Below are 13470 nucleotides of genomic sequence, written 5' to 3'. Positions count from 1 at the left end.
TATCTTCATAAAACACGTCTTTAAACTGAAAGGTTTGCTGTTTAAAATGGGAGATATTATCACCGAACCACAGTGTGGATTTTGAGTCAAATCAAAAGTGGTGATGAGATGGTGACAACTGATTGCTTTCCCTGAAGTGCATTTTTATATCATCGTTGCTTTTCTCTTGACATTATAATTATTTTCATGCTCTTTAGACTACATTTTACCAGTAAACAAAAGAAAACAACTAAAGAACTGCAACTGCTGGAATTAGACACAAAAACAAATTGCTGGAAAAACTCAGCAGGTCTGGTAGCTCTGTGGAGAGAAAGCAGAGTCAGTGCTTCAGAGCACTGTTCTGAAGAAGGGTCACTGGATCTAAAATGTTGACTCTGCTTTCTCTCCATAGAAGCTGCCAGACCAGCTGTGTTTTTCCAGTAATTTCTCCTTGTTTCAACATTTTAGCCGATAATTAGGACACATTTTCATCCCATGTGACTTTAGTTAAATAATAGGGCAAAACATTAAGCATCAGGTTTATGAATATAAATGTTAACTGATGTAAAATACTTGAGAGTTGCTATGTCTTTAACGTTTCAGTAATATACCTGTAACATGTTTCTCTAGGTTTAAGCAATGAAAGCTGGTCTATTATGAAGAATGTGGCTACTGAACTTGTTATCATATTGATTGGTTACTTTACCCTGGTTCCAGCTATTCAGGTATTTCTTGTAATTTGTCCTCCTAGTTAGGAGGAACTGTTTTGATATGGAATAAAAGTGCTTGAACTTTAATGATTGGAAAGGAATTTTCATTTAAACATTAACCTTGACTCATTAATAATGTTTTGAATGTTATATTCAGCTTTCTGCTTGGATCATTCTTCTGTTGAAGTTGTAAATTTTACAATTATAACTAGAACACAGACACAAAGATGTGTATTGTGTCAGATCTAAATTTTGTGCTGTGTGGCTCTAATTTTACTCCTTTTCAGGTGTTATGTGGTATAACACATTAAGTATCCTTGAATTTAAAACTAAACAAATTTCTTTTTAAAATCTACTGTGTTGCGTTATGTTTACTGATGATACCTGACTGCGGATGATTGTGCATGTATTGTGTAGAAAATTTGTGCATTATAGATCATAGAGAGTCATAGAATTGGGCATCAAGTCTACCACCCCCCCCCCCCCCCCCCCCCCATCACACTAATGTAATTAGATAGTAGCATTGCAAAACTATATTTTAATATTTGCCAAGTACAAGGATAGAAAAGCAGAAAGTATGGATTAATCATTTATAAATCATACCTCCAAACAATCAAGAATCTGTAAAGAAGATAAACTGTATTGATATAACGCACATGTTACAAATTCAGGACTTATTGAAGTTCTTTTCAAGGGTAGTCTGCTTTTAAATCAGGAAGTCAGTTTGCAAACAGTGAGGTCCCACAAATATGAGATAATTGACCAAATAGTTTGTTTTCCAATGCTCATTGTGAGATAATTTGGCTAAATCCCCCTCTTTTTTTTGTAGATAGTGCTGAGGTCCTTTTATGTTTATTTGAAAGTTTGTTGAGATAGTGCTTTAACAAAAAAAGGCTTCTTCTCTGTTGTGGTTTCAATCATTTGTCAGTTTATATTAATTAATTAAGTCTCTGGAATGGGATCAGTGTATGTACTATGCATAGATTTCTAATAACATTTGATAGGCTTTTTATGGAAAGTAAATGCTCATGGCATCGAAGTAGGATATTGGCATGAAAGACTATTGGCTGCTTAACAGGATGCAGAGATTAGACATTAAAGGGTCATTTTCAGGTTGACAAGATGTGATGACTGATATGCTGCAGAGATCAGTGCTGGTACCTCAATTGCTTATAACTTGTACAAGTTAGGCGGCACGGTGGCTCAGTGGTTGGCACTGCTGCCTCACAACACCAGGGTCCCAGGTTCGATTCCAGCTTTGGCTGACTGTGTGGACTTTGCACATTCTCCTCGTGTCTGTGAGAGTTTCCTCCGGATGCTCCGGTTTCCCCCCTCAGTCCAAAGACGTGCAGGTCAGGTGAATTGACCATGCTAAATTGCCCATAGTGTTAGGTGCATTAGTCAGAGGGAATGGGTCTGGGTGGGTTACTCTTTGGAGGGTTGGTGTGGACTTGTTGGCCTGAAGAGCCTGTTTCCACACTGTAGGGAATCTAATTTAATCTTTTTTTAAGATGGAAATTATACTAGGTATGGTTGTGCAATTTTCGGACTACACAAAGCTAATTAGGAAGAGGATATAAAGAGTCCACAAAAAGATGCAGGTACTGTAGTGATTGTAACAAGGTCAATCAGGTGGACTTCATAGAAAATGAGTTTCCTGATTGGACCAGATTAGTAGCCTCAATCAGGGAGCTCAGGCTGACTGATAAGATCAGTAACGTCAGCTGTCCTGACGCTCTGAGGGAGCTGGATCAGTGTCATAGATTCTCCACTTATAAATAAAGAGTGTCTTGGTGACGGGATACTGGCCTCTTTGGAGTTTTTCAGCTAGGTTGAGTGAGTAGTCAGAGAGCTATCAATGGAGTATAATGTGGAAAAATGTTAACTTGTCCATTTTTTCAGGAAGAATCTACATGGTAAGAGATTGTAAGGTTCAGTGGGATCCGGATGTTCTTGTGTATGAGTTGTATAAGGTTAGTATGCAAGTTCAGCAAGTAATTAGGAAACTAAAGAGGCAAATGGGGAATATTCCATCATGCTCCTGACTTGTTACCTATAGCTAGCAATCAGGCTTTGGGGAGTTAATAGGTTAATTAGTTGCTGTAGGATTTCTAGTTTCTGACCAGCTCTTTGAGTCAAAGCATTTACGTGGCTAGTCCAGTTCAGTTTTTGGTTAATGGTAAGCCACAGAACAATTTTAGTGGGATAATATCATTGAATGTCAAGGGGCAACTGTTAGATTCTATCTCCTTGAAGATGGTGATTGCCTGACAATTGTGTGGCACAGATGTTACTTGCCACTTGTCAGCACAAACCTGGATATTACCCCAGTCGTGCTGCATTCGGAAATAGACTGTATTGGTGTCTGAGGTGATAGTGGAACCTCATATCTTTTTCTTCTATTCAACTGAATTTGATATCACAGTAGGGAATTCACAGATTTATTAGAGGTCAGGAAATATTTCTCCCCTGCTTTCCTTTGTTTTTCCTCAGAAATGTGAGCGTTTTCTCAGCACTCTTCTCTGAAAAGTTCAGCTATGAAAACTTCCACAAGCAACTATACAAAAATCAAACAAACTGTTAGTGTTTGCCAACTTATATTCTGAAAAGTCACAAGTATTTCTTAACAATAGTAATTGCTTTCAGCCTTTGATAGTCAACAGTGTGACTTTGCACTACTTAGTGCATAGTCATACTGTTCAGTGTTAGCTGTGGTTCAGCTAGTACCACTCTCTTCTCTGAATCAAAGTTATGCTTCAGGTCCCAGTGATCATTATTGTTTTTAAGTTCCTTTCTCTTCTCAAATTTTTCTACTATTCTTGAGGTGTTTTTATGTTTTACTGTGAATGCAGATGCACAATGCTTGTTGCAAGTCTGTACCTGGTCGCAAATACTTTGTTTCCTCTTATTAATTCCCAGTCAAATCCTCTCAGGGATCATAAGACTGTTCCTTATAGCAGCAGAATTAGGCCATTCAGTCCATCGAGTTTGTTCTGCCATTCTCATTGTTTCTCAGCTCCATTCTCCTGCCATCTCTCTTTTACCTTTGATGCTCTTACAAATCAAGAATTTATGTATCTCTGTCTTAAATACACTGAATGACTGTCTCCACAATCCTCAGTGCAATGACTCTTCACAGGTTTATCACCCTCTGGCTGAAGAAATTCCTCCTCATCTCAGTTCTAAAGGCTTGTGCCTTCAGTCTGAGACTTTCTATTCTAGTCTCTCCTACAAGTGGAAACATATTTTTCATGTACACTGTATTCAGGCCTGTCCATATTCTGTAAGTTTCTGAGAGAGTACCCACATCCTTCTAATCTCCATCAAATACAGTCTCAGCATCCTCAGCTGTTCTTTATATGACAAGCTCTTTGTACCATTTTGTAAACTTTCTTTGAACCCTCTCCAAGGCTAGTGCATCCTTCCTTCGCCAAAATGGCTCACAGTATTCCAAATGCAGTCTTATCAGAGCCTTATGCAGGCTCATCCAAGCTGTTTTATTCTAGCCCTGATCAGTAGATTAGATTACTTAGTGTGGAAACAGGCCCTTCGGCCCAACAAGTCCACACCGACCCGCCAAAGCGCAACCCACCCAGACCCCTACATTTACCCCTTCACCTAACACTACAGGCAATTTAGCATGGCCAATTCACCTAATCTGCACATTTTTGGACTGTGGGAGGAAACCGGAGCATCCAGAGGAAACCCACGCAGACACGGGGAGAATGTGCAAACTCCACACGCTCAGTCGCTTGCGGTGGAAATTGAACCCCGGTCTCTGGCGCTGTGAGGCAGAAGTGCTAACCACTGTGTCACCGTGCCGCCCTCCCAAAATAAATGCTATCATTGTATTTGCCTTCCTAACTGCCAATTGAACCTTTATGTTAACCTTAAGAAAATCCTGAACTAGGACTCCTAGTTTGTGCTTCAGATTTCTGAAGCATTTTCACATTAAGAAAATAGTTTACACCTCTCTTTCCTACCAAAGTGCATAACCTCACATTGTATTCCTGCCATCACTTCTTTGCACGCTGTCTTAGCCTGTCAACATGCTTTTCTGTAGCCTCCTTCATCCTCAACACTATCCATCCCTCCACCTATCTTTGAGATATTTGCAAACTTAGGAACTGAGGGCATTGTTGCTTAGTCCAGGTTGTTAACATATGATGTGAATAGTTGTGATCCCAGCACTGGCACCTGTGGAACTCCCATGAGTTACTGACTGCCATCCTAACCCCTATGTTCCCACACTCTACCTTCTGCTAGTCAGTTGATCCTCTATCCATGGCAGTACCTTGGACAGTACCTAATACCATGGGCTCTTATTTAGCAGCCTCCTGTGCGACATCTTGTCAGAGACCTTCTGCAAATCCAAATGGACCATGCCCACTGACACTCCTTTGTCTAATTTACCCATTACCTCCTCAAAGAATTCTAAGATCTGTCAGCCATGGCCAAACCTTGATGAAGCCCTGCTGACTCAGTCCTGTCTTCGTGTGTTCTTCCAAGTATTCTGCAAACTCATCCTTAAAAATGAACTCTGAAATCCTGTCAATGACTGAGGTCAGGCGAACTGGCCTCCAATTTTCCGCAATTTGTCTACATCCCTTTTTAAACAGGGAATGTTACATTAGTCTTTTTCCAGTGCTCTGGGACCCTTCCAGACTCCAGTGATTCCTGAACAATCACCACATATGCCTCAACAATCTCCCATCTATTTCCTTCTTGACCTGGGGTGTAGTCCATCTACTATGGCTGATTTTTACACCTTCAGACCTTCCAGCTTCCCCACCACCACCTTAGTAATGGCCATGACAATCACCTGTCCCCTTACTCTCTTCAGGTTCTGATAAGCTGGTCTTCCACCATGAATACTCCGCTATTTCTTTGTCTCATTATTTTTTCCCAGCCTTGTTTTCCAGCAGTTTAATGTCAACTCTTGGCTCTGTTACCTTTTATATGTTCAAACGCTCTTGCAATCATCTTGTATGTCACTAACTAGCTTACCCTCATTTTTCATCATCTCTGCTCATCCACACCCCCAGTTGCTTTTTTAGTTGTCATCTGCCAGTTTTCAAAGGCTTCCCAGTTCTCTAATTTCCCACTAATCTTCATTGCACTGTATGCTTTTTTGCTGAGCTGAATTTAACTTACCTTGTCAGCCATGGTTGCCTTGTCCTTAGTATGTTTCTTCTTCCTTGAGATGAATTTCTGCTTGCCTCCTGAATTACCCCAGAAACTCCTGCCATTGCTCCTGGTAGGCTCCCCTTCCAATCAACTCTAGCCAGCTCCTCCCTCCTGTCTTGTGGGTACCTTTTAATCAGTTATAATACCATGCACCTGATTCCAGCTTCTCCTTCTCAAATTGCAGTGTTAATTCTATCACGTTATGGCCACTGCCCTCTATGGGTTCTTTCACCTTAAGCTCCTGAATCAAGTCTCCCTCATAACATAGCACCAAATCCAGAATTGCCTGTTCCCTAGTGAGCTCTATCATAAGCTGCTACAAAAAGCCATCTCGTAGACATTTCACAAGTTTACTTTCTTTGGAATCAGCTCCCAATTTTTTCCAGTCAAGCTACATATTCAAGTCCTAGAGATTATTGTAACAGTGCCATCTTGCATGACGTCTTGCTCCTGATTGATTTCCTTTCCCATATCCTGACTATTCTGAGGAAGCCTATACATAAATCCCATCAGAGACTTTTTTTTTCCCCTCTGCAAGTCCTCAACTCTACCCTCTGAGTCTGTGTCTTCTGATCCTATATCACTTCTTGCAATCTATGCCGAATTTCATATCATAGTAACAACGCAACTCCACACCCTCTGCCCATGTATCTCTTCTTTCGGTAGGATACATGTCCTTGGTTACCAGCCTGATCCCCTCGCAGCGGCATCTTCATGATGCCCACAACATTATACCTGCAGCTTTTAATCTATGGTACAAGCTCGTTTACCTTGTTACATTTACTGAGTGCAATTTTAAGTGCTGCACTCTCAGTCCTGAATTGATGTGCCCCGCCCCCTTTATTTTTGTCCCCTTTATGCTGTTCCTGAAGTTAGGTTACTGCCCCATTCCATACTTTTCAGGAAACTTTAATAACCTCTCCTGAACCTATCTCTCCTTCCTCCCCCCACTCCACCCCCACAACCTTTATTTTTTCCATAATTTCCCATGCAAGTGAACCCCTGCCTCCCATTTATTTGTTTGAAACCCTATTGACAGACCTGGTTGTGTAATTTGCCATGACTCTGGCACCAGCAGGTTCAGGTGGAACATGTCCCATAAGAGCAGTTCTTTCCTTCTCCAGTACTGATGCCAATGTCCCATCAATTTTAATTTGCTTCTCTCAAATGTTTGAGCCTTGTGTTCAGCTCTTTAATGTTGTTGACAGTGTGCCAATTAACACATGGGTCTGGTAATTATCTGGCGATTTATTTTCTTTTTGGTCCTGCTTTTCAATTTAGCTCTCACTGCACATATTCCCTCAGCAGAACCTCTTTCCTCTTTCTACCTATATTTTTGGTGCCTACACGAGCCATGACAGCTGGATCTTTCCTCTCTTATTGCAAGTTGCTCTGCAGTCCAGATAAAAATTGTAGTAGATTGGGAAAAATTGAAGAAACCAGTGAATAGTGACTCAGCAAGAGAGGAAGAAATCAGAGTGAGTGTCTCACTCTGACAGCCTTTGAGTGTCTCAATCTTGATCATAGAAAATAGTGTCTATTCCCTACTTTACTAGCCTGATGAGATCTATGTTTCTTTTTCCACTCCTCAATCAATCCTGTGTGACTTATACCATGGTGCTATGGTCAGTTTGCTCATCCTCCCTCCAGCCCCTGCTCTCATCCATGCTGAACAAGAATTTCAAACCTGTTGGGCAAACTCAAGGGCTGAGACTCCTTCAGCACTATCCCTTGGATTCCTCTTCCCATCTTGCCTAGAGTTGCCTCCTACTGTCACTTACCACTGACAGAATTTAAGGTAGTCAGTTGAAGAGGTGTGATTGCCTCCTGAAACACAATTTCCAGGTAACTCACCCCTCCCTGATGTGTTGAGGTGTTCGAACCTCAGGCTCCAGCCCATCAACTCTGAGCCAGAGTTTCTCAAGCAGCCAACACTTGCTACAGATGTGGTCGCTCTAAACAACAATGAGCTTCACCTGTTGTCACGCCATGCAGTTACAACACATCGACTAACCTTGCATCTTTATTTTATTTACTTCGTTAATTTGAATTTTTTTTAAAGGTTCCACTGGTCTTTTATGTGTAATCTGTAAATATTTCTGGTACTTGGCTGCAATCTGAAAGTAGCCTCCAGTAGTCAAATTGGTACCTATTATCAGCAACGATTTTATAATTTTCCTTCCTTTTGTGCTGGCCCCCAATCCTGGGCTTCAATTTATTCTGTAAAAATACTTCAGAAAATATGAGCCAGAAAGTACCTCTTACCACTGCATCGAATTCCTACACTGCCTCCAAAGTCACTATTTCCTGTTAGTTGACACTCACTCTGATTTCTTCCTCTCTCGCTGAGTCACTATTCAATTTTTCCCAATCTACTACAATTTTTGATAACATGCTCTCACCAAAACACCTTTCTTGATTCTATGAATGTCACAGGTTCCAACGTGCTGTGTGACCCCTGGATCTTCTCTCTCACCTTTTGCAATACCCAGTCATGATTGCAAAGTAGTGTCTGTTCTCCGACTTGTACTTTTCTTTATTTTTTCATAGGATGTTGGTATTTCTGGCAAGGCTAGTATTTATTGTCCATCCCAAATTGCCCTTGTGCTGGGTCACTCGCTAGGCTATTCAGAGTCAACTACCTTGCTGTGCATCTGGAGTCATATATATGCCCAGACCAGGTCCAAAAGGCACATTGTCTTCTGTAAAGATCATGATTGATTGATTGTTTTAAAAACCCATCTGGTTCAATGATAATTTTACTGAGATTAACTTTATATTCCATATTTATCCCCTCAATTCAAATTCTACCGTCTGCCATGGTGGTAATCAAATTCATGTCCCTAGAACTGAGCTACTACTATTAGTCCTGTGAGGACCTCGCTCTCCTATCATCTTCCCTAGGTATTCCTTATCTTTACAACAGCCTTTTTTCACCACTTCCTCCCAACCTGAATGGCCTGATGCACTATGGTATAATGATCAGTTTGTTAATCCTGCGACTCTTAATCTTGTCTACAAGTAGGTAATAACTACCTTATACCTGTTAGTCAAAGTCAAGAACCAACACTCCTCCATCATTATGGATCTATATGCCTGCCAGAATTGCAGTCACGCCCCAACAATTTACTAACTATAAAGCTGTACTTATGTGATTGCCCTCCTGAAGCAAAGTATGCTGTTATGTCTTTGCACCTGGATCTCCTGCAGTTTTTGCCATTTGGGCTCCTGTTATGGAGGAAAGATGAGCACTCAAAACTAGTGTTTTTGGGAGGACAAAGGAAATAGAGATTAAAAATAACACATTTATGTCAAGAAACAAAATGCAATTGAAAATCACGGCAAGTTCAGAACTTGTTGAGTACCATTAGACCATAAGGAATAGGGACAGGAGTAGGTTGTTTGGCCCTTCAAACCTGAGCCACCATGGATCATGGGTAATTCACCTTTGGGGACTTTTAATCCGGTTAGCAACTGGTACAGTACCTCTAGTAGTATCAGCATTTGCATCTTGTGTAGCCTACTTCAATCCATGCATCTATTTGTGGAGTTCACAGCTGTTTCTTGCAGGAGTCCTTTGTGTGATTGGATTTTCTGCATTTTGGGTATTGTTTCCAAAAATGAAGAATATAAGTTAAAAGTTCAAGACAATCACATAATTTGAATCATATTATTTTTTGTTATAGTCTCAAAGTGCTCTGTAAAGGAGATAGATGAGGGTGGACAAGATAAATTATTAAGCAGGAAACCAAAGTCTAAAGATTTTAGATTACTTTTGAGAAGACAGTGGAGGGAACAAGATATTGTGGTTTTGGAAATTGAAAGGACATAGAAAGGTGATCTTTGAATTGTCATTCAAGATTAAGCAAGAAAATGTTAAAAGTTGTCCTATTATTCTGGGTGGTCAGGATGGATGCTGGTTTGCAGTGCAAAGTAACACCAAAGTGCAAAGTTCAATTCCCTTCCCCGAGATGTGGTGACCCTCGGGTTAAACCACCACCAGTCATTTCTCTCCAGTGAGAGCTACCACTAGTTATCTCTCTCAAATGAGTACCCAGCTATATGGTCAGGCAGGACTAAGGTGACTTTGCGACTTGTGGGAGAGAAAATAAAATTATACCTTTGAAGCCTTACAACTATTTTGGAATACTCTGATTTGCTTTCCACCTGAAAGCACTGATTTAATAAAATTTGTGTCTAAGTTGAATATTACTATTTTGGTTTTAGATTTTATTTTCAGCAGCAAGATCCAAATTAAGTGCAATTAAACTAATAGCATGCATATGCAAAGATGAGCAGTAAAATTAAAGAAAAGAAATGAGAATAAATTAATTTTTTTGACGAAAATGACAAACAAGAGGCTTCGGGTTGAATCATACTGTTTAATTATAATTACATAATCCTTTTGAGAATGCACCCTGTCTTAGTTTTGCTGCTTAATATTTTTGTGTTGCTTCTTCAAATATGCTGTTCATGTCTTATCATTTTTTTATTGTCTGAAAGTTATGTATTGAACTTTTCTTTCTTATTTTGTTTTGTGTATCTTTTCTACTTGCCTATTCCCCACCCATCCAATTCTTACAGGAATTTTGCCTGTTTGCAGTGGTTGGACTCGTTTCTGATTTCTTCCTGCAAATGTTTTTCTTCACAACAGTGTTGTCCATTGATATCCGTCGTATGGAGGTAAGCTAAGTCTGTTGTACTAAGTTAAATTAATTTTGATTCTAACATTATGGTGTGTCAGCTGAACTCACTGACTGGAGAGATTGTCTCCAATGTAGAAGATTCTGGCTTTAAGAGCCACTCCAAGACTTGAGTATATACTTGTTGACATAGTGAAGCATTATTAGAGAGGTTATGGGTTTCAGCAGATGAACTATGTGGTGAGTAGCAGTGACATTGTTTGGTAAAGGACAGATAGTTGTCCTGGGCAACATTCCTCCCTGAACCAACCATTAGAGATGAATGAACTGTCTATCAATTTAATACTGCTATCTGTGTGCAAAGTGACTACAATATTTGCTGATGTCGTGTTTAGTCCATTGCTTAGGTACTTGCTCATGTTTGAGGTATTTATTGTAACTTCTGAAAGACGTCACAGTGCTATGAAATTAGCAGCTACAATGTCCGTGTAATTCCCTTCCTACACCCAACTGTATAGTGCAGTGGTTTAGGTTATTAGTGCATATTATTATAATTGACAAAGCTTTGGGCTTTGACTGTACCTGTAGTTGATATCACTAAGCGGTTTCTAAGAGAAAGTTAATTTCCCACTCTCCTGAACAAGGAACACAAGAATAGCAGTGGACTATTTTGTCACATAGAGTCGTAGAGATGTACAGCACGGAAACAGACCCTTTGGTCTAACTCGTCCATGCCAGCCAGATATCCTAAATTAATCTCGTCCCATTTAGCCCATATCCCTCTCAAATCTTCCTGTTCATATATACCCATCCAAATGCCTTTTAAATTTTGTAATTGTACCAGCCTCCAATACTACTTCTGGCAGCTTATTCCATACACACACCACCCTTTGCTTGATAAAGTTGCTCCTTAGCTCCCTTTTTAAATCTTTCCCCCCTCACCCTAAATCTATGCCCTTTAGTTCTGGACTCCCCTAATCCAGGGAAAGGACCTTGTCTATTTACCTTATCCATGATTTTATACACCCTTGTAATGTCACCCCTCAGCCTCAGACGCTCCAGGGAAAACAGTCCCAGCCTATTCAGCCTCTCCCTATACATCAAACCCTCCAACTCTGACAACATCCTTGTAAATCATTTGTTAATGTTCATCATTTAGCCAAGTACCTTTTCATCAATCTTAATTCCCTCTAAGCAAAAAGGCAAAGAACTGCAGATGCTGGAAATCAGAAACAGAAATTGCTGGAAAAACTCAGCAGGTCTGGCAGCCTCTGTGGAAAGAAGGCAGAGTAAATGTTTCTGGTTGAAACAGAGTTTTTCCAGCATGTGCAGTTCTTTGGCTTTTTTTTTGTTTAGAAGGAATTAAGACACAGATGGCAATTCCATAAAGCACTTCTTCACACATCAGGTAATAGCAATCCCAAAAGTGGTCCCACAAAAAAGGTGAAGTTAGATCAAACAAAATTTTAAAAATGAACATGGTAGATTTATGAGAGACATTAAAGACTACAGAATCAAAGCAGGCAGAGAAATTTAAGAAACAAAAACAGAAATTGCTGGAAAAACGGAGCAGTTCTGGCAGCATCTGTGGAAAGAAATTAATGTTTCTGGTCAATTTCAGTTTTTGCTTATTAACTTCCTCTGTCTGTTTGAATCTGCCATATACATTTTTAAAATTTTGTTTGGTCTAACTTCACCTTTTTGTGGGACCAATTTTAGGATTGCTTTTCCTTATTGCTATTACCTTATTTCCTTAGTTGCTATTACCTTTCCTGATGAAGGGCTTTTGCCCGAAACGTCGATTTCGAAGCTCCTTGGATGTTGCCTGAACTGCTGTGCTCTTCCAGCACCACTAATCCAGAATTACCTTATTTGTGATGTGCTTTCTGGAATTGCTATTGAAAAGTCTAGTTCTAATTTTATGATATCTCTGTCCTGGACACACTCTTCAGAGGAAATAGTTTCTTTTTATTAGCCCTATCAAATTATTTAATTAGTTTAAAGGTTCAGTTCAAGATGGTGTGTACAAATCTTCTTCTTCCCCCCCCCCCCCGCCCCTCCTTGTTTAGCTTCGTACATTTCTGATGACTCTAAGGTATATCCCTTCCGAGGCCATAAAATTGATCGTGTGGTGCCAACTTTAAAAACTAAAGCACATATATAGCCAGTACTTGTTGTTTGTGCATACCTTTTAAAGTAGTACCCTTTGATATATATTTTCTCCATTTTCTTTTTGCCAAAATGTCTCACCTCACACTTCACCACATGAGATTCATCTACCACCTATATGCCCACTCCTCCAACTTATCAGTGCATTTTAAAAGATCTTCCTCACAATTTACAATGTTTCCAGATTTTGCATCACATACATGCTTTGAATTTTTTTCTTGGATTTCAACATCGAGATCATAAATATTAAGCAGCACTATAAATATTCAGATGCGTGTGAATAAGCAGCATGATCTTGGCTACTCTTGGGAAGAGGATCCAGAGATACAGGCAGGGGTGGTGTATTTTGGCCAAAACATTTCTGCTGTACTAAAAATGAGAAGTCAAAAAAAGGAACACAGTCAAAGACTTGCAACAGAAATGGTAAACTTGAAGTATAATTTGTGTGAGTCTGTTACAACATGACGATGACTATGTAGAGAAAAGATAGAGTAAGAATATATGTTTTAAAGAAACTCAGCAGGTTTCACAGTATCAATGGGGAAAAAAAGAGTTAACATTTCAAGCCCAGTGAGTCCTCTTCAAAACTGAACTACTTGAAGTGTTAATTCTGGTTTCTTCCCACAGATGCTGCCAGACCATACCTAATGAGTTTCTCAATATTTTCTGCTTTTGTTTCAGGCCTCCAACATCCGTAATTCTTTAAGACATTTTGAAGAAGTTTTACATCTGCTAATTTCTAATTTATTATTGCAGCTTTCATGACTTCTCTCTTTCCTATC

At 39.8% G+C, this 13470-nt stretch overlaps 1 protein-coding gene across 1 annotated transcript in view; it reads left to right on the top strand.

Annotated features, from left to right (window-relative positions):
- The window catches only part of scap (SREBF chaperone), a 155057-nt gene that overhangs the window by 91703 nt on the left and 49884 nt on the right, over positions 1-13470 (top strand). Inside the window, exons 10-11 of the mRNA XM_072570036.1 lie at positions 610-704; positions 10461-10559. Of these exons, the coding sequence (XP_072426137.1) occupies positions 610-704; positions 10461-10559 (194 nt within the window). The remainder of the gene's footprint in view (positions 1-609; positions 705-10460; positions 10560-13470) is intronic.

This window comes from Chiloscyllium punctatum, chromosome 5 (genome assembly GCF_047496795.1).
Source record: "Chiloscyllium punctatum isolate Juve2018m chromosome 5, sChiPun1.3, whole genome shotgun sequence".
NCBI classification, from domain to species: Eukaryota; Metazoa; Chordata; class Chondrichthyes; order Orectolobiformes; family Hemiscylliidae; genus Chiloscyllium; species Chiloscyllium punctatum.
The sequence above is the reverse complement of the archived record's forward strand: the minus strand, read 5'-3'. Positions and strand labels throughout refer to the sequence as shown.